This window comes from Agelaius phoeniceus, chromosome 1 (genome assembly GCF_051311805.1).
Source record: "Agelaius phoeniceus isolate bAgePho1 chromosome 1, bAgePho1.hap1, whole genome shotgun sequence".
Taxonomy (NCBI): Eukaryota; Metazoa; Chordata; class Aves; order Passeriformes; family Icteridae; genus Agelaius; species Agelaius phoeniceus.
In genome coordinates, this window is record NC_135265.1 from 130,021,350 (window position 1) to 130,037,957 (window position 16,608).

The 16,608-nt window shown below is 52.9% G+C and overlaps 1 protein-coding gene across 3 annotated transcripts; it reads left to right on the forward strand.

Moving 5' to 3' along the window:
* The first annotated feature begins 822 nt into the window (after nucleotides 1-822).
* KLF10 (KLF transcription factor 10) lies at nucleotides 823-6,205 on the forward strand. 3 transcript variants are annotated; one of them, XM_077187349.1, is made up of 5 exons: nucleotides 823-1,019; nucleotides 1,219-1,354; nucleotides 2,575-2,814; nucleotides 2,917-3,793; nucleotides 4,713-6,205. In XM_077187349.1, exons 3-5 carry the CDS (start codon nucleotides 2,584-2,586, stop codon nucleotides 4,970-4,972), a joined length of 1,368 nt encoding a protein of 455 aa, XP_077043464.1. In that variant the 5' UTR covers nucleotides 823-1,019; nucleotides 1,219-1,354; nucleotides 2,575-2,583; the 3' UTR covers nucleotides 4,973-6,205. The 3 variants fall into 3 exon arrangements, with proteins under 3 accessions (XP_077043464.1, XP_054491982.2, XP_077043468.1); XM_054636007.2 differs by lacking the exon at nucleotides 1,219-1,354 and having other exon boundaries at nucleotides 825-1,019; XM_077187353.1 differs by lacking the exons at nucleotides 823-1,019; nucleotides 1,219-1,354 and adding an exon at nucleotides 2,034-2,055.
* The last annotated feature ends 10,403 nt before the right edge of the window (nucleotides 6,206-16,608 follow it).

Below are 16,608 nucleotides of genomic sequence, written 5' to 3' on the forward strand. Positions count from 1 at the left end.
AAACTGAACCACAATTAAGCGTCAAAGCATTTCTAGAGCCCAACACCAGTCACAGCTGCAGCCTGGCCTGGATCTGGCTTCTCAGGTCCTGACACACACAGTCGCTCTTTCAACTCTCATTACAACTTTCTGACGGGAAAGAGCCCGCCCTAAACCCTGCATGGAGCAGAGCGGCTGACACGGCTCCCGCCCTGCTGGCGCGCCGCAGCCCGCGGGGTACCGCGATCAGCAGTGACCCAGCTAAGCCGCAGCTGTTCCGAGCCGCCCGGGCGGCAGCAGCCGCGGAGCGGCCGAGGCAGCGCGGGCAGACACGGCCAAGCCCCGCGGGGCCGACCTGCCCGGGATCTCCTCACGTCGCGTCTGCCTCGGGTCCCCGCCAACAGCGGCGCCCTGGGCTGGCACGGGCAGTGCCGGTGCAGACCGGGGTGGTCCCGACGCGTGGCAGCGACCTCCCCCACCCCGAGGGTGCTGCCAGGACACAGCAGCGGGTCCCCCGGGCGCGCCCAGCCACGGGCACGGGCCAGAAAGGCCCGAGGAGGTCGGAACCACCGCGCCGCTCTCTCCCTCCCCCTACCCGCCCGCGGCCCCGCTTCACCTCAGCCCTGCGGGGAGCGGGGGCCGCACCGGGGAGGCTGCTCCCTCCCCCGCCGCCGTGTGACCTCATGCAGGAGGAAGCGCCGGGCCGCCCCCGCCGCTCCCACACGGATGCCGGGGAGGGGAGGGAAGGGCACGGCAGGGGGGGCGGGGGCGGCCGCCCTGACTCAGCCGCCGGCGGGGACACGCCGCGCTGACACTCCGGCCACGCCGCCGCGCGGCCGCCGATCACGCGCGGCAGCCCGGCGCCCATTGGCTACCGCCCCACACACCTTTGCCGGCGATTGGCCGGCGGGCGGCCGGGGCCCCGCCCACCCCCCCGCGCGCGGGCCCGGGGGCGCCGCCGCCCGAGTGGGGAGCGGCGAACAAAAAGAGGAAAACCGGGAGAGCGGCGGCGGCACCTCGGGGCGGGTTTGGCTCCTCCGGTGAGCGAACCGGGCATCCCGGGGGTCCGGGCGGCTGGGACGGAGGGAGTCCCCGGGGGTGGTGCGGCATGGGGATCCCTGGGGCATGTGCGGGAGGTACCCCCCGATAGGAGGAACGGCGGGCGGGAGGTCGGGCTGGGGCAGCGGCTGGAGGGGCTGAGTCGCGGTGTGGGACTGGAGCTGCTGGGGTGGGCTGTAGGAGCGCCACCCGCGTGGAGAGCCCTCCGCGGGGCAAGCCGGCGAGGGAAGCCGCGGGAAGGACAGAAACCGCCGAGAACCTGTTGGCAGCGCCGGTCCGGCGCCGTGCAGCCTCTTGTGCCTGCGTTCCCGACCAGGTGCGGGCGCTGGCCTCGGCGGCTGCATGTACCGGGTGGCAGCGGTGACGGAGGAGGAGAAAGCCGGGGGGATCCCAGCACCACGCGGGGTGGGCGGCGCGGCGGCAGGGAAGCGGGGCGGCGCGGCGGCAGGGAAGCGGGGCGGCTCTGCGGGAAGAGCCGGCCGTCACCCCCGTAACCCGCTTCCCGCAGGGTCGCCGCTTCGTTTCGGTTCCCTTCCCCCGCGGCGGGAGGCGTCGGGTGTGGCGGCGCTGACCCCAGCCCGGCCCCCGCCCGCGGTGACGGCTCCTCCCGCCCGGGCTCCTTCCCCCGCCCGCCCTCACAGCCGGCCGCCGCCGCGCGCCGGAGGCGGGGGCGCCGCGCGGGGGAACTGGGGGAAAGGTCGGCGCGCGGCGGCGCCCGATCACGCTTTGTTCAGGTGCCCCGCCCCGGGCCGCGCCCTGCTCGGTGCGGACCAATGGGCGTCCGGCGCGGCTCCGGGGGAACCAATAGGGGAGGGCGGGGGCGGGGAGGGCGGGGGCGGCCGGCGGGGTGCGCTGAGGTGAGGGTGGCGCGCGCCCAACAGCCGGGGGTGGGGCCCGCGCCTGAGCCCCGCCCAAAGCCCTGCGTGAGGGCCGGGCAGGGAATATACAGAGCGGGGGTGCGGACGTGTGTATCTGTACGTGTGTCTCGGTTCTCCAAGCAAGTGATTTCCCTTGCATGTACGTGTGTGTGAGAGAGATCCTTTGAGTATTTTCTAGAACATTTTTTGTTGTTAATACCTTTCGAAGAAAATGTGAATCAGCCCCAATGCGGTTCTTTCTCATGTGCCAAAATAAGCACAATCCTGAGGGCTGTGTGTTTCCAAAGCAAAAATAGAAAGAGGGTGGGATGGTGGAGGAAGCTCTGATTTACTTTTTTGGGGGGGTGTGAAGATTTTTCTTAAGTTCTCAGACACAGCTCTTGCAATGTGGAATAACTTTAACATACTTAAGATCCAGAGTAGTTCTTTTGTCTCAAGTAATTATATAATTTTCATCTGATGGTCATATTTCCTTGCTAACAACTTCAGAAAAATATTACATAAATAAGGAAGGCAGGAAAATACAGGTACACGAAATGGATTTACCTTGTACATGTTGCCCCGTTTGTTTTTACCAATGCCTTCTTACAGGCAGCTGCAAAATACTCAAACTTAGCATCAGGTTTAAAGTTTCTCTTTTTTTGTCTAACCAAAACAGGAGTAAGAAATGGAGATGATGACTGAAAAACAGAGAGATATGAAGTATTTCTGGAACAATACGCCTGAAAAAAGCGATTATGAGGCTGTAGAAGCCCTTATTTCTATGAGTTGCAACTGGAAATCAGACATCAAGAAACATGCAGAAATGAGACCTATAACTCCTGCATCTGACATGTCAGAAGAAAGTGACGAGGCTTTGCTTCCTGGAGCAGCAGACTTCAATGCCATACCAGCATTTGTAAGTTTTCCAATTTGTGTGTGTGTGTGCTTGTTTTTAACAATTAACGTGGTGATGTCCTGTTAGCATCCCCCACTTACTGTGTCTCTTTCTCCTTCACAGTGCCTGACCCCTCCCTACAGCCCTTCTGACTTGGAGATGTCGCAGGCGATCCATCCTCTCGGCAAGGCGCTGCCCGAGGCTGCCAAGCCTCCTCTGGCCACACCTCGCAGAGAAGCAGAGAGGTCTCCAGCAGCCAGGCCTCTGAAAGCTCGAGTGACAAGTGTTATCCGCCACACGGCTGATGCCCAGCTCTGTGACCACAAAACCTGCCCTGTGAGAGCAGCCAGTGTGCTCCAATACCAGGACAGTGCTCGGAGGGAAGCAAACAGGAAGCAGAAGGCCAAGGAGGAGCCCTCCGTGTGCTCTGCCGAGGCACCGAGTGCAGCCACTGCTGAGGCCAGCGAACTGTCCGAGGCAGAGGGAAGAACTGCAGAGCCAGCTGCTGGTCCCGTGCCCTTGACAAAGTCCTCGGTGAGCAAGGAGGAGTCTGTCCCTGAGCCAGCAGAGCAGCCAGCGGGGGCAGCACCGCTGTCCCCTGCCCAAGGCAGCGGGGCCCCCCCTGTGCCAGTGATTTGCCAGATGGTCCCACTGCCCACGAACAACAATGTGGTGACGGCCGTGGTGCCCAGCGCCGCGCCGAGCCAGCAGCCTGCCCTCTGTCAGCCCATGGTCTTCATGGGCACCCAGGTTCCCAAGGGTGCTGTCATGTTTGTTGTGCCCCAGCCAGTTGTGCAGGGCACAAAGGCTCCCATTGTTAGTCCAAATGGCACGAGACTCTCTCCCATTGCCCCCGCTCCTGGCTTTGTACCTTCTACAGCAAAAACCACTCCTCAGGCTGATTCTTCAAGAATAAGAAGTCACATTTGTGGCTACCCAGGATGTGGGAAAACGTACTTCAAGAGCTCCCATTTGAAGGCTCACGTCAGAACACACACAGGTTGGTTACTGCTGCTGCGTGCTAAAATCTAATGTAGGAAACTGTGGTTGTGTGTACACCTTGTTACAGTTGTAGTGATTTCTGGGTCTGTTTATTGAACAAATGGTGGGCCAGCGATGAAACACTCTTTTTGCCAGCGTGCATTATAATGCTGCCTAATCTCTGACGGGAAGTCTCCCCGAGGGGAAGTTGACTCAGCACTTTGTTTGTGCTGGACTCGCTTTGGGTCAGAAGGTGTTCAGTAATGCATCTGTGGAAGCAAGGCCTTGCCCAACGTGGAGCATGCTTTCCAGCGTTAAAGATGCCTCAGTAGGCTTTTCCTCAGGAATGCCTTTGCCAGAATGGGTGAAACTTGGATATAGTTTTATGAGAGGATGTGAGAATCCACTCCAAACTATTCCTGCCTTGGTTATTCTAGAGTAACTTCTCCAGGCTCAGCCCTTAACTGCAGTAGCAGAAAGAGTTCCATGTATTTTCACAGAGGCTCACAGTGCACTTCTGGGGCTCAGTTACATAAAGCACCACTGCAGGCTGCGCTTCAGAGGGGAGTTTTGGGCGTGCTGAGTCATCATTATCCGCAGTTTACACGGAGCTGAGTGTTAAAATCAGCTGTCTTGAGATGTGAAGAGCATTTCAAACAATTTGGTTCCGGAGAATTTTTAACCTTTAACCCTTTTTAATCCTTTAACCCTTACCCATACTACTTAGCCTTGGAGATAGTGAGTCTGCATGTTTAAATATTAGTATATAAACAATTTTCCACATTTTGTGTGTATAATGCTTGCTTACTTAGATTTTTGGTTCAGCTGCCTTAATAGAAACTTTCCTGCCAATTAAGTGAAATCCTGCCAGTTTAGGCAGCGGTGTTTATTGCTCAGTACTCACTGCGTTTTTCCCTTTGTACTTTCTTCCCTTCCAGGAGAGAAGCCGTTCAGTTGCAGCTGGAAAGGCTGCGAGAGGAGGTTTGCCCGCTCTGATGAACTGTCTCGGCACCGCAGGACGCACACCGGGGAGAAGAAGTTTGCCTGCCCGATGTGCGAGCGGCGCTTCATGCGCAGCGACCACCTCACGAAGCACGCGCGTCGCCACTTGTCAGCAAAGAAATTACCCAACTGGCAGATGGAAGTGAGCAAGCTCAGTGATGTAGCCGTGCCACCAGCCTCTGCGACCGCCCAGTGAAAGGACTTGATCTGAAGACGGTGGAATTAACTGTTGTTGCTGGGATGGGCTGGCTGAAAAAAGGCTTTTTCTCCCGGTCTGTGGTTCTCCTGCACTGGCTGCTGCCAGCAGTACAGAGAGGCAAAGGCAGCCTGCGCTCAGTCAGAAAAAATGCTGCTGGGAGAACCAGTGGCTGACTGGAATAGCGGGTGTCTTTTGCACTGGTGAGGAGAGAAAGAAAGGGAAGGCTCTAGAGCCGAGCAGCCACATTGTGCCAGTTTTGAATTTTGCAAATCACTTGTGTATGCTCTAGATCCAGTCCCATGCAAGTGTTTCTGAGGGTTTGCTGCTCATGCCTGAGACCAACTCCAGTTTTAGCTGTCAGTTGTCCATCTTCAGTAGGCGCAGATAAGGACAGCGGCAATGTTCAGGCACAGGCTTGAAAGCCCAGGACCCACCTGCGTAAGATAATCTAAATCTGTTTTGCTACTTCTGCCACCTTTGCTTGGTAGGAGTCTTTTTCTCCTAACTGTTCTCCAGCCCCATCGTAATCGATGATTTGGTGCCATACTCCTGGAGATTTTGGACATCTCCTTCTGCATGGGGTGGTTTACACACCCAGCTTTACACTGCTGTGTCCAGAGGGGCTTGGGATGGGCGTGCAGGGGCAGTGCATGGGCAGCCAAAGGGCAGGAACATTTCCGAATCGTTATTAGCTTTGTAATGTTTTCCCAGCTGCTTTGGCAAGCTTTGTGATTGTTACAGCTGGTTATAGCTGGGCATCGCATGATGCTTCTGCTTTTGTGTTGCTTATGGTTTCCTTTCCACCTTCTCACTGCGCTTGTCATGAGCGGGTAATGGGCACCTTGAAGACAAACTTGGTAGCTGTAAACTACTCTGGTTGATTAAAGAGGAAAACCAAGAATCTTAGGCTTCTTGATTGTGTTATTCTTTGAAAGGCAGTTTATGCTAAAATTGAAAGGGATATATTATATATTGTATTAAATTAGAAAGTTGTGATTCAAAGAGGAAAACAAGGCAGTAAAGACACGGGCCTAGAATTTAAACCAGCTTTTGTGACAATGCATCGATTTTCACTATTTGTATTTTATCATATTATGTTGAGGACACATATCAGAAAGTGAATGGTTTGAAAATAGTGTATTAGATCTGCTTTTTGTGACTACTTTAAAGATTTGCACATTTCTTATGTTGTACTTTATACTTTGTTTACAATAAACCAATTTTCTGTAATGTTGACCTTTTTTTTTAATTCATAGTGGAACTTATCCCTTTGCAAGGAAAATAACCTCAAAATAAAATTGTCCTGACCAATGGAACACTATCTCTTAATTTTTCAATATTTTTAAAGCACTATAAAGCCCATAGGAATGGAGTTTCAAGTCTGTGCTCACTACTGTGCATCTCTTTTGGATTGATTTGGGGTTCTTTGTCCCAGCTTTTCATCCCCCTGCTTTTCTTCAGCACCCAAGCTAATCATGCCTCTGTGGGCCATTATGACTCTGTTGAAAAGTATTTCCTTGACGTTGGTGATTGCACTGCCTTCCCCAGGAAGGAACCTGCTCGTGTTCCTGATGGCCGGGCTGTCGGGCAGAGGTGGTGGCTGCCACCCCACAGTGTGGGATCTGGGTCTCTTGTGGCCCTCCCCAGGGCCACTGGGCATGAGGTGCTGGCACCGAGATGGGCTCCAGGCTGGGGGTTTGCCTGCCCTATTGCAGGTGTTGCTGCAGGAATCCCCTGCCAGGAGGAGAGCAGGGAATTGGGGTTCTCAGGGCAGAGGCTGGGCAGTCTGGCTTCTCTGGCTGCTGCCCTGTGTGCCAGTGCTGGCCATTGGCACCGCTCGTGTGGGCTCTTCCGCCTCCTGCTCAGATCCCTGCACGCAGGGATCCCCACATTTCATAAAGGCACGGATGCTGACTCAGTGCCCTTCCCTGCTGTGGGTTTGGGGCACTCCTTACCTTATCCTGTGTGGCACAGGGCCCTGCGTAGGGAGCCTCTGAGTCATTGCCCTTCTCGTTCCAGGTGGGATATGCCATCATAGCCCAATGCAAAAGAGAGGCTCCTTCCTCAGAAATGGGAGATTTGAGTCCCATTCCACCATCTTGCTTCATGGTATTTCTCATTTCATGGCCATGAGATAAAATATTTTAACAGCTCTTAGGTCTGAAACCTTTCCATATTTGCAAGTAGCCACTGGACTAGGAACAAGGTCCCCTCACCAGCTCTCCTGTCATGCTGATCCTTGAGTGCCATTTTCTGCTGCAGGCCTGCAGAAGAAGAGCATACAGAAGGTGCCACCTCCCCACTGGTACTGTGCCCGTGCAATGTCACTGTCCCTCCTCAGCAGCGCATGCAGTGCGCTTTGAAGCCCCTCTCTCTAAGCATGGAGCTGAACTTAAATCTGACTTTCCAGGCAAGCACTCTCCTGCTGCCATGCAACAACAGAGGAAGAAAGTGGGTTTCCATGCCGTGATCTCCACTGCCTGTGTTTTCTGAAGGAAAAGCAGCTGCTGGTGCTTTTTGAGCAGCAACGCACTCTGGAGGTATGCAGGGGCTGTGCCCTGGGACCACCCACTGGCTGCACTGCTGGGAGGCTGCCGAGGGAAGCTTGTTCCTGGCATGCTGTGAGCTAAATAAAATACAGCTTCTCCCTCTAAATACAGAACTTAACAGCAAGAAGTGCACTTCTGGCTGGTTCCAGCTGAAGACAGAATCATAGTTGTGAATTTACCTCATGCCATTTTTAAAGCTTAACCGTGAAAGCCAGCTGGAAATTACATCAGCTATTTTGGGGTTTAATCCAAGGCTAACCTGAAAAATGTAGTTGAAAGGGCATTATTAGACACCTTTTCAATGCTAACTTTATTGTGCAATCAAATTTGGCTGCATAGTAGGAAGATTGATTTTTATGAATTTTCTACAGATTGCTGTGAATAATTAGAACCTCCTTATTCCTGTATGTAAAACAAAGGCACACCTCGTATTTTTTCCTCCTGTTTGGGTTCAGTGATGAAGCCAAACAGAAATACAAACCAAGATGCTCCCAGCAACGCCCACAATTAGTACTTGGATGCCAACACTGGCTGGCACTGGCTGTGGCAGGCCTTGCCAGGGTGGCCACGACTCTCATTTGCTGTGCAGACACGTGGCTCTGGGGAGTTAATCCAAAGGGATCCAAGAGATAGCATACATTCTTGGTAGATTTTGGAAGGATGGATAAAACCTCCAGCTTGCAGCTTAGCACTGCACTCTGGAGTGAGGCACACACAGAAAAGTTGATGCTGCAGGGCTGACATGGATTACAGGAGCTGGAGTGAGACACATTCTGTGTCTCAGATTGCAGTAGGGAAGAGCAGTGGGGGTGTCACAACAAACTGTCCTGGGAAAGGAGGGAGCTTTTAGCCCCTGTGTCCAAAGCAAAGCAATACCACCCCACGCTCAGTGTCCCTCCCTTAGCACTGGGGAAGAGCAGGAGAGGGAGGCTGAGGGTGCCTGCCTGCCCTGGGTGTAGCACAGGCAGCTCATTCCAGTCACAGGACTGGCATCAGCAGGATAGGTTAGGGGGCTTGAGGTCTGCTTATCCCACCCAAACGGATCAGCAGTAGGGAACTGCAGTGCCAGGGTACCCTGCATACACCCTAAGTACTCTGTGAGTGTTCAGAGATTTCAGTCTCCAGAGAGGATGGAGAGAAGGCTGGAAATAGCAGACATTTTTCCTTGTGGTTTGGAAAAGAATGATTTCCATTACAGCAGGAGTATTTGTGGGAGACTTAGATGCTCTATGAGTGAACTAATATGTATTTCAAAAGAAGAAGGGTCCTGAGCTGGGTCAGCGTGTCTGGACCCCCAAATGCAGCTGAGACAGGAACCAGGGCAGCCTGTCTACCCTTCTTTCCTGGTGAGTGTGGCTCTCTGAGGCTTTTCCTCCTGAGCTTTACCATTCGGCAGCACTATTTCGAGACACCCTTAACCAACCAGTCCTGTAACCCTGGCACAGGCTGTCTTCAGCCTCTGTGCCAGGGTGGGTGCCATAGTGCAGATGGGGCTTGTGCCCAGAGAGCTGAGAGGAAGGACTCGATCATCAGCTGGCCTGAGACTTGCATGCCACATGCAGCGACATCAGGTATTCCCTTGGCAGCTCCCCACTTTTACTGTAAATGGATGATTCATTTGTCTGCTTTGGCAACAAACTTGGATAACCAAGGAAACAATCTGTTAGAAAAGCTGGAGCACAAAATCAGGTCAAGAGAAATGATGAATGAATATGTGCATTATGGGCTCAAGCTTTTAGTTCTGTATTGCATATTTTCTGCAGAGAAACTTTGCTTCTCCTGGAACATGTGGTCAGGGGGAGTAATATTCAGCTAGAACAATTGGGTTTGGGTCTTACAATGTAATTTAACATGTCACACAGAGCTTCCATGTGTAGGAATATGAGGATCTGGAATGCTTTCTGTTGTGCCCAAAAGAAAATGTGATACTTTGGCAGTAAGAGAACAAGAGCAAAACACATCCTTAGCTATCTCATTATATTAATGAAAAGACAGGAGATAAACTTGCCAACTCACTTCCTGTGCTGTGATATAGTAATCATCATATAAAATGCATTAAATAATTCAGAAGCTTTTTTAGGATAACACAGTTTTGATGAAAATTCATACTTTACTATGTAGCCTACTCTGAAAGTCATAGTTGTCTGAGGGAAAAAAAATTCTGCTGTTACCATGACTTCATTTCAACTACTCAGGAGGTTTTGGTAGATGTCAAGGTACTTGCATGGCAACAACTTCCTAAAAAAATGTACACAGCTGTGGTGGGGACTGCCTGTGCACTAACAGCTGTGGAGAGGCACAAGCACACCCTGCCTTAGCTAAGTATTCCCCAGATCCTTAGCAAAACTTAAGTGGCTTTGAATAGCTAGGACAGAATCTCCTCTCTGCCCACCTCATCTCCTGACTGCTTCCAACACATGCAAGAGGATTTGACATTTGTCAAGTCTACCTTTAAAAAAAAAAAACCAAAGAAAATAACAAAAGCCTTCACAAACTTCTCTTTATTGCCATCCGGGCTGAATTCCATACAATTGTCTTTGTTTAATGGTGAAGGCTGGGATCTTCTCAGGGATAGCCAGGAAACTGGTATGGGGTTCTTGTTGTGAGCAACAACCTCAGGCAGTTAAAACCCTTCTGCTTGTGAAACAGAGCCTTTAGTGCTTAATTGCCTGGCAGTCACTTGGAAAGAGCAACCCTCACCTCCCCTAAATCAGAGAGTATTGCATGCAGCCTGCCTGGAATGAAAGAAAAACAGGATACAGAGAGTACCTTAATGGCCTAAAATGCAGGGTTATCAAAACGTGAATGAAACTCCCATCCAGCGAACAAAGCAAGTCCCCTGAGCACCCATCAGCCGTGATGTAACATCACCAGTCGCTGCACAGCAGAGGAGCAGCTGCTAAATAAAAAGGCATTTGGGAGGCACAGCATGACAAGAGGGCAGAGCAGCCATCTTCAAAGAAGCTGTGCAATCAGCTCAATGAAGACAGAACTCTTGATCAGCTGTAATCAGTATTCCTCAGGTAATCCTGACTGAGGCAGTAGGGGCTGCAAAAGCAGAAGTGAGGGCTAGGAAAACCAAAGGGATTCCCCTGTTTGCAGCTGAGTGTGTTGTGCTGCTGCTGGCATCTGGTTGCTATGCAGGTTTAGGGAGTAGTTGCCTCTAATGCTCTTGGTTGAGCATAAGTGGTTTTACTTCCTTTTCTTCTCTCCATCATGACCTGCCCTCACAGTGCCATGCAGGTGCTCTGAGATGTCAGGATTCCTGCCTTCCTGGAGATGAGAGCACCTGTTCCTACCTGCAAGTGGCTGAATGCAGTCCTGGCAAGAGGGACTCCCCCCACTCTTGGGCTGTGGGGCACCTTACCAGGAACTCCCACCACAGAGAATTGGGTTTCCCACTGGTGCCACATTCCTTCCACCTGCAGGTGACAGTCACCCTGTCACCCCACCTTGTGGCACCACTCTGCTCCTGGTTCTTCATCAGCTTCTGCAGCCCAGAGCAGGGCTTGGGGCATGGGAAACCAGAAGCAGCCCTGTGGCACGGCAGCCTTGCTGGGGGCACTGGAGCAGCTTGAACCTCTCATTGATGCTGCTGGCTGCATCCCTCACTGGCCCTGACTCATGGGCTCACCTTCCCTTCCAGCACTGGCACCCACCAAACCCCCAGCCCAGCTTGGCAGCCATCCAAAACTGGGGGCTCTTCTTCTCCTGAAGCCTGGGAGATGTTAGTTAGTGTCTTTGGGTCCTCACCTCCTCACCTGGCTGCAGCTGAGGTGTCCCAGGAGCTTCCCAGGCTGCCAGCAAAGCTGGTGGCTGCTCAGGAGGGTGGTGTGAAACCTCCACGTCCTTTTGCTAGGAAGCTGCTGGCAAGAGAGTCATTCAATTTTTTGAAATAAAGGGAAAACTGTGGCATCCCTGCGAAATTCTCAATGCAGTACACGAGTCAAAAACACCAGTCATTGAGCTAAGGGAAAGAAAGAAATTGTTACTGTCTGGAGGTACCCAGAGGGAAGCAGGGCAGGCAGAAAGGAGGAGCACTTACAGACTGGCTGGCCTAGATAGCATTGCTCTGCCTCGCACTGATTCATCTCAGCATGAGCCTCCCAGCCATGGGACAGCAGGAATTACTTCAGGTCTTTCAGTATGAAGTGGTCAGTTGGTAATCTGCAGCTGGGGAATTTTTTTTCCCCCATTTAAGCAAGGGACTTTTCAATGCCCTATTTAAGTGAAGCAACAAGTATGATGAGTCGATGATGAGTCACCAGGCCAGGAAAAAAGCTGTAGGAAGGCTGGACTATTTATAAAATGTAAAAGAAAGAAAGGAAATATATTCTAGATGCAGTTAGATCTGGACGGTGACTCCAACTTCTCTTGTGGGACAGCCTATTCCCAGGCGCCAGACGGCAAAGCTCTCGGGAGGGAGGGAGGGAGGGAGGGCAAGCGCTGCCAGGGCGCACACGGATTTTCCGAGAGGATTCATTGGCGCGGCAGGGAGCGAGGCGCTCCGCAGAGCCGCCGCCTACCGCGGGAGAGCTCCGCAGTCTGCCCCGAGGGGCACGGCCGGGCAGCCGGGCTGTATCCATGGGAGCGGAGGGACATCGGGCAGCCGGGCTGCATCCATGGGAGCGGAGGGACATCGGGCAGCCGGGCTGCATCCATGGGAGCGGAGGGACATCGGGCAGCCCGGCTGCATCCATGGGAGCGGAGGGACATCGGGCAGCCGCGCTGCATCCATGGGAGCGAAGGGACATCGGGCAGCCCGGCTGCATCCATGGGAGCGAAGGGACATCGGGCAGCCGGGCTGCATCCATGGGAGCGAAGGGACATCGGGCTCCCCGGCTCCCCAGCGCCACGGCACAGGCGTGGGCTGCGAGTGCCGAGGCGGCGCCCGGCAAGCGTGCGTCACCGCTCGGTACCCCGGTGTGTCACAGCCCAGTACCACCGTGTGAATCCCCTCTCGGTACCCCCGTGTGTCACAGCCCAGTACCACCGTGTGAATCCCCTCTCGGTACCCCAGTGTGTCACCTCCCGGTACCCCCGTGAATCCCCGCCCGGTACCCCCGTGTGAGTCCCCGCCCGGTTCCCCCGTGTGTGTCCCCGCCCGGTACCCCCGTGTGAGTCACCGCCGCGGCCGCGCAGGCGTCGCGCTCCGCTGGAGCGGCGGCGGAGGAGGCTGGAGGGGATTCCTCCTCCTCCTCGTCCTCGTCCTCGTCCTCGTCCTCGTCCTCCTCCTCCTCCTCCTCCGCCGGGAGGCCCCGGGCCCGAGCGGAAAGCTCTCTGTAGCTCAGCCCCTGCAGCTCGGCTCCTCAGCTCACACCGCCGTCCCGCAGGGAGGGATGCGGAGGTGCCGCGGGAAGAAAAGCCGATCAAAAGAGCTCTTTGGCAGTAATTGTGTGGTGCTGGCACGGCTGGCAAGGGCAGCAGTGCGAGTGCAAGCCGGCCCAGGGGATCCCACAGACAGGAGACAGCACTGCCTGACAGGAGGCTGGGCAGCGGAAAGCAACGAGAGCTTCACCTCCGGCAAGCACCGCCCGAGCAGATGCCAAGGGCACAACGTGGCATGGCCTCCTGATACAGCAGATATTTGTGTACAATATACACATTCCTTGGCCTTTTGACACTTAAATTCTGGACAGTTGTAGCTGTTCTGGAATACAGCTGCGCAGGGTTGGAGGGAAGGACCCATTGCTGGGAGGCAAAGAGCATCTGAGAGCCTCAGAGTCTCACTTGCAGAGCAAGATCCGTACCTGTGGGAAGGGGTTGGGCTGCAGGAACACCTCGTGCTTTGGGTGCAGAGGGGTCCTGAGCACGGGTCGGGCTGGTGGCTGACACAGCTCTGTCCTCACATCCCTGCCTACGCTCACATCATCCCTACTTCTGGCACTGTGTCAAAATCCAAAAGCCTGACACAAAACCGTGTCATGGCACGGTCAAAGAGGTGCTTAAACAGGACAGGGGGACCAGAAGGTGACAAGCTTTCTTTATCACTTTAGACATGGATTATGTGCTGCTGGCTTGATCCAGCGTGATCCACAGTTCTGATTCAGGACATGGCTTGGTGCTGATGTTCAGCACGCCCCAGTTTGTGGGACACCTGCACACCTAATGAGATTAATACCTTTAGGAGTTTATTTAGGCTCTAGTTTCATAAAGCACAGGATCTGGGGAAGAAGGAGGACTTAGAGTGTTTAGGTGACAGTGTCTCTTGACTGACTGAGTGTACTCAAAGTGAAAATATGGTCAGTACTATTTGCACCCACTTCAGGCTTTGAATGGGCAGCAGCAGTCTGTGAGTGAGCAGTGTGAGCTGAGTGGCAGCTCCTCACCTGCTGTATCTTTAAAGAAACCACCCAGATCAGTGTGTTTCCAAAGAGAAATCAAAGTGATGCCTTACTGGGGAAAGTTAGGTTTTTTTGCCATAGTTAAGAAAGTTGGCTGCCCTTGTTAGCTACAGCCTTTAAGGAACAAAAAGAGGAGTCCAATTTGATGTACTTACAGTATTTTTGGTGTTAGTAGGTAGCAAGACAAAATGTGTTCCTGTGAGGCTATTTCAGTGGCTTTTACCACCACCACCACCATCAATAGAAGCTCTGCAACAAAGGATTAACAGATTTAATTTTTCAGTGCTGCTGCTGGGGAGGAGGAGAATTCCTCAGCAGTATGACAGTGCTGTCTTGTGTTCATCACATCATGTCAAAAAAATATAGACCCTGCCTCCTGAAAGAACTTCAGCCTATGTTGAAGACCATTTCAACCCTAAAGCAAATTTTAATTGACCTGAAAGATGTTGTTTTCTTAAATTACTTCAATAAAAATTATTTTTTATTACTTACTCCCAGTAAGGAATGGATCTGCTTTATTTCTACATGTTGCTAATGTTGGTTGGCTCAAATAGGCTGTAAATAAACTTTTTTTTTTTTTTTTTGCTTGCATTGTTGCAGCATGCAGTCTGTGTTGGTTTGGAGCTCTTGGGAAGGCACTGCCTTACTCCACAGAGGCTGAGCAGGGCTTGCAGGGTCTGGCAGCTTCAAAGCAGGTTTTAGATGTTACAATATCTGCTGCTCCAGTTTAGTGCCAGGTGAGACAGCCTGAAGTGTCCGCAGGCTGGAGACACCTCTCCGTGTCAGTATTTGGATGGTTGTATGTGGTTCTGGGTGTCTTTCCCCTGGACTCACCTTCCTGTCTGGAGCTCTGAGCCTCTGGTTACTCTGTGAGAACTTTGGTTCTTGTCTTACTGGCAGCTGCAGTGGCTGTGCTTGGCAGAGGGGATTGCCTGTGCTGTGTTGGAGAGGAGTCAGGAGGGCCAAGCACTGCTTGGGCTCAAGGGCAAAGGGTGGTTTCCATTTCCCTTCTTTTTTCCTCTGCTGGGTGTTGATTGACTGGGGAGAGGGAGGTGCACTTTGCCCTCCCCATTGTGAGCCTCTGAACTGGTACAGAGGTATTGGTACCTCAGGTGTGGGGCTTGGGGGGGAGGAGAGAACCAGGCAGGAGGAGCAGAGGTTTGGGGCCAGCCCCGCAGCCACCTGCACCAGGAACCACAGCTGAGGCCGTGCCCCTGTGAGTGTAATTAATGCCTGGGTTACAGGGGCACTTTGCAACCCTGAGTACCGATTGCAGTGTCATTTCAGGGCTGGGCTTGACATCACAAGGCTCTCTCTAAGTGTCACCCAAGTAAAATAAATTGTTGCTGGTAATTAACCCTTTTGCCTTTAGGCCTGTTTTTTTCCCTGGTACTTTTTGTTTACACACTGATGTTCTCCTTTCTGTTTTCCTTGTTGCTGCCTACTTACTTCTGTCTTCAACGTGTATTGAACAAATTTAATTTCCTATCCTCTGCACAGTTGATTTGCCACCATTGCAATTTGTCCCCAGCTTTGTGGGTGCACAAGTGGAAGTGGGATGCTTTGATACGCTGGGTTGGATTTTAAAGTTTTGACAAACACTGATATTTCCCATGGCAACAAGCTCCATACAATACTCAGCACAAACCTTGCTCTTGCAGAAACAAATGCAGCTCTGCAGTGTCAACTGCTTAGATATGAAATGGGCTTCTGTGGCTCAGGTAGGATGGGGGAAGCCCCAGGGCTATGCTGGATACCACAAAATTAACCACACAAATTTACTGGATGTGACCTGACACTGTGCAAGATGAAGAGTCTTTGGGTTTTGCTAGGACAGTAGTTGGTGCAAAAACCTCTTCCTGTAAGTCCCCCTTGCTCTGGCACCCTTCTGGATCCCCCAGAGAGCAGGCACCACTGCCAGTGTTCCAGGTCTGGGTACTTGCTGCCTGACCTGTTGACATGTTAAACTGAGCACCCCTCTGACAAGGCATTTCCAGGGCAGCCCAGGACGTGCCCCTATGGAGCCAGCTGGGCTTACCCAGCTCTCTGGCCTTGGTTTGCCTCCTGGCTGGCCAGGCTTGGAAATGCCACTATGCCATGCTATTTCCTTTGCATCCAGTTTCTAAGTACATCTAGGAAAACCCTCCTGATCCTGAGGCCACAAGAAGAAATTTAAATCTGTGGTGGAGCTCCTTTAAGCTCTCCCTTTTTGTACTTCCCAGCATACCAGAGCCAGGACTGAACTACCTTGTGTTTCAGAGAGAAACATATACAGAACTCTGTGTGAGTGTGTGTACCCACTTTTCTTTTTTCGTAAGAATGTACAAAATTGTTTATTCCTGACATTTCATTCTGAACCAGCACTTGCACAGCTGCCTGCTGAGAAGTCCCTGAAAGGTACAGCTTTCCTACATGACACATCATTTGTGTAGGACACACCATGTGTCTTCTAAGGCCTCACAAACCTGCCTGAACAGGGGGACCATGTCACAGGGATGCCAAGGCTTGAGCAACGGGGGAGAACTCCTGGGAGGAGGCAGCAGTCAGGGGAGGGCTGTTGCAGAAGGACCACTTGGACAGTGTGTTCCACTGGGCAGCACCTGTGCTGTGAGCAGTGGGGGCTGGCTGGACACAGCAGCCCCAGCTGTTCTGGCCACTGTGGTGCAGCAAATGGAGCTACAGAGGAGGAAGTTGTCAGTGTAATGGGCCAGGACCAGGTAATAAGTTACATAGACTCCAT

Excerpts from the sequence above, each read along its gene's own strand:
- KLF10 (XM_077187349.1), top strand. The coding sequence starts at position 2,584 with ATGGAGATGATGACTGAAAAACAGAGAGATATGAAGTATTTCTGGAAC. Across the intron at positions 2,815-2,916 it reads TCAATGCCATACCAGCATTT|TGCCTGACCCCTCCCTACAG; the intron begins GTAAGTTTTCCA and ends TCTCCTTCACAG. Across the intron at positions 3,794-4,712 it reads TCACGTCAGAACACACACAG|GAGAGAAGCCGTTCAGTTGC; the intron begins GTTGGTTACTGC and ends CTTCCCTTCCAG.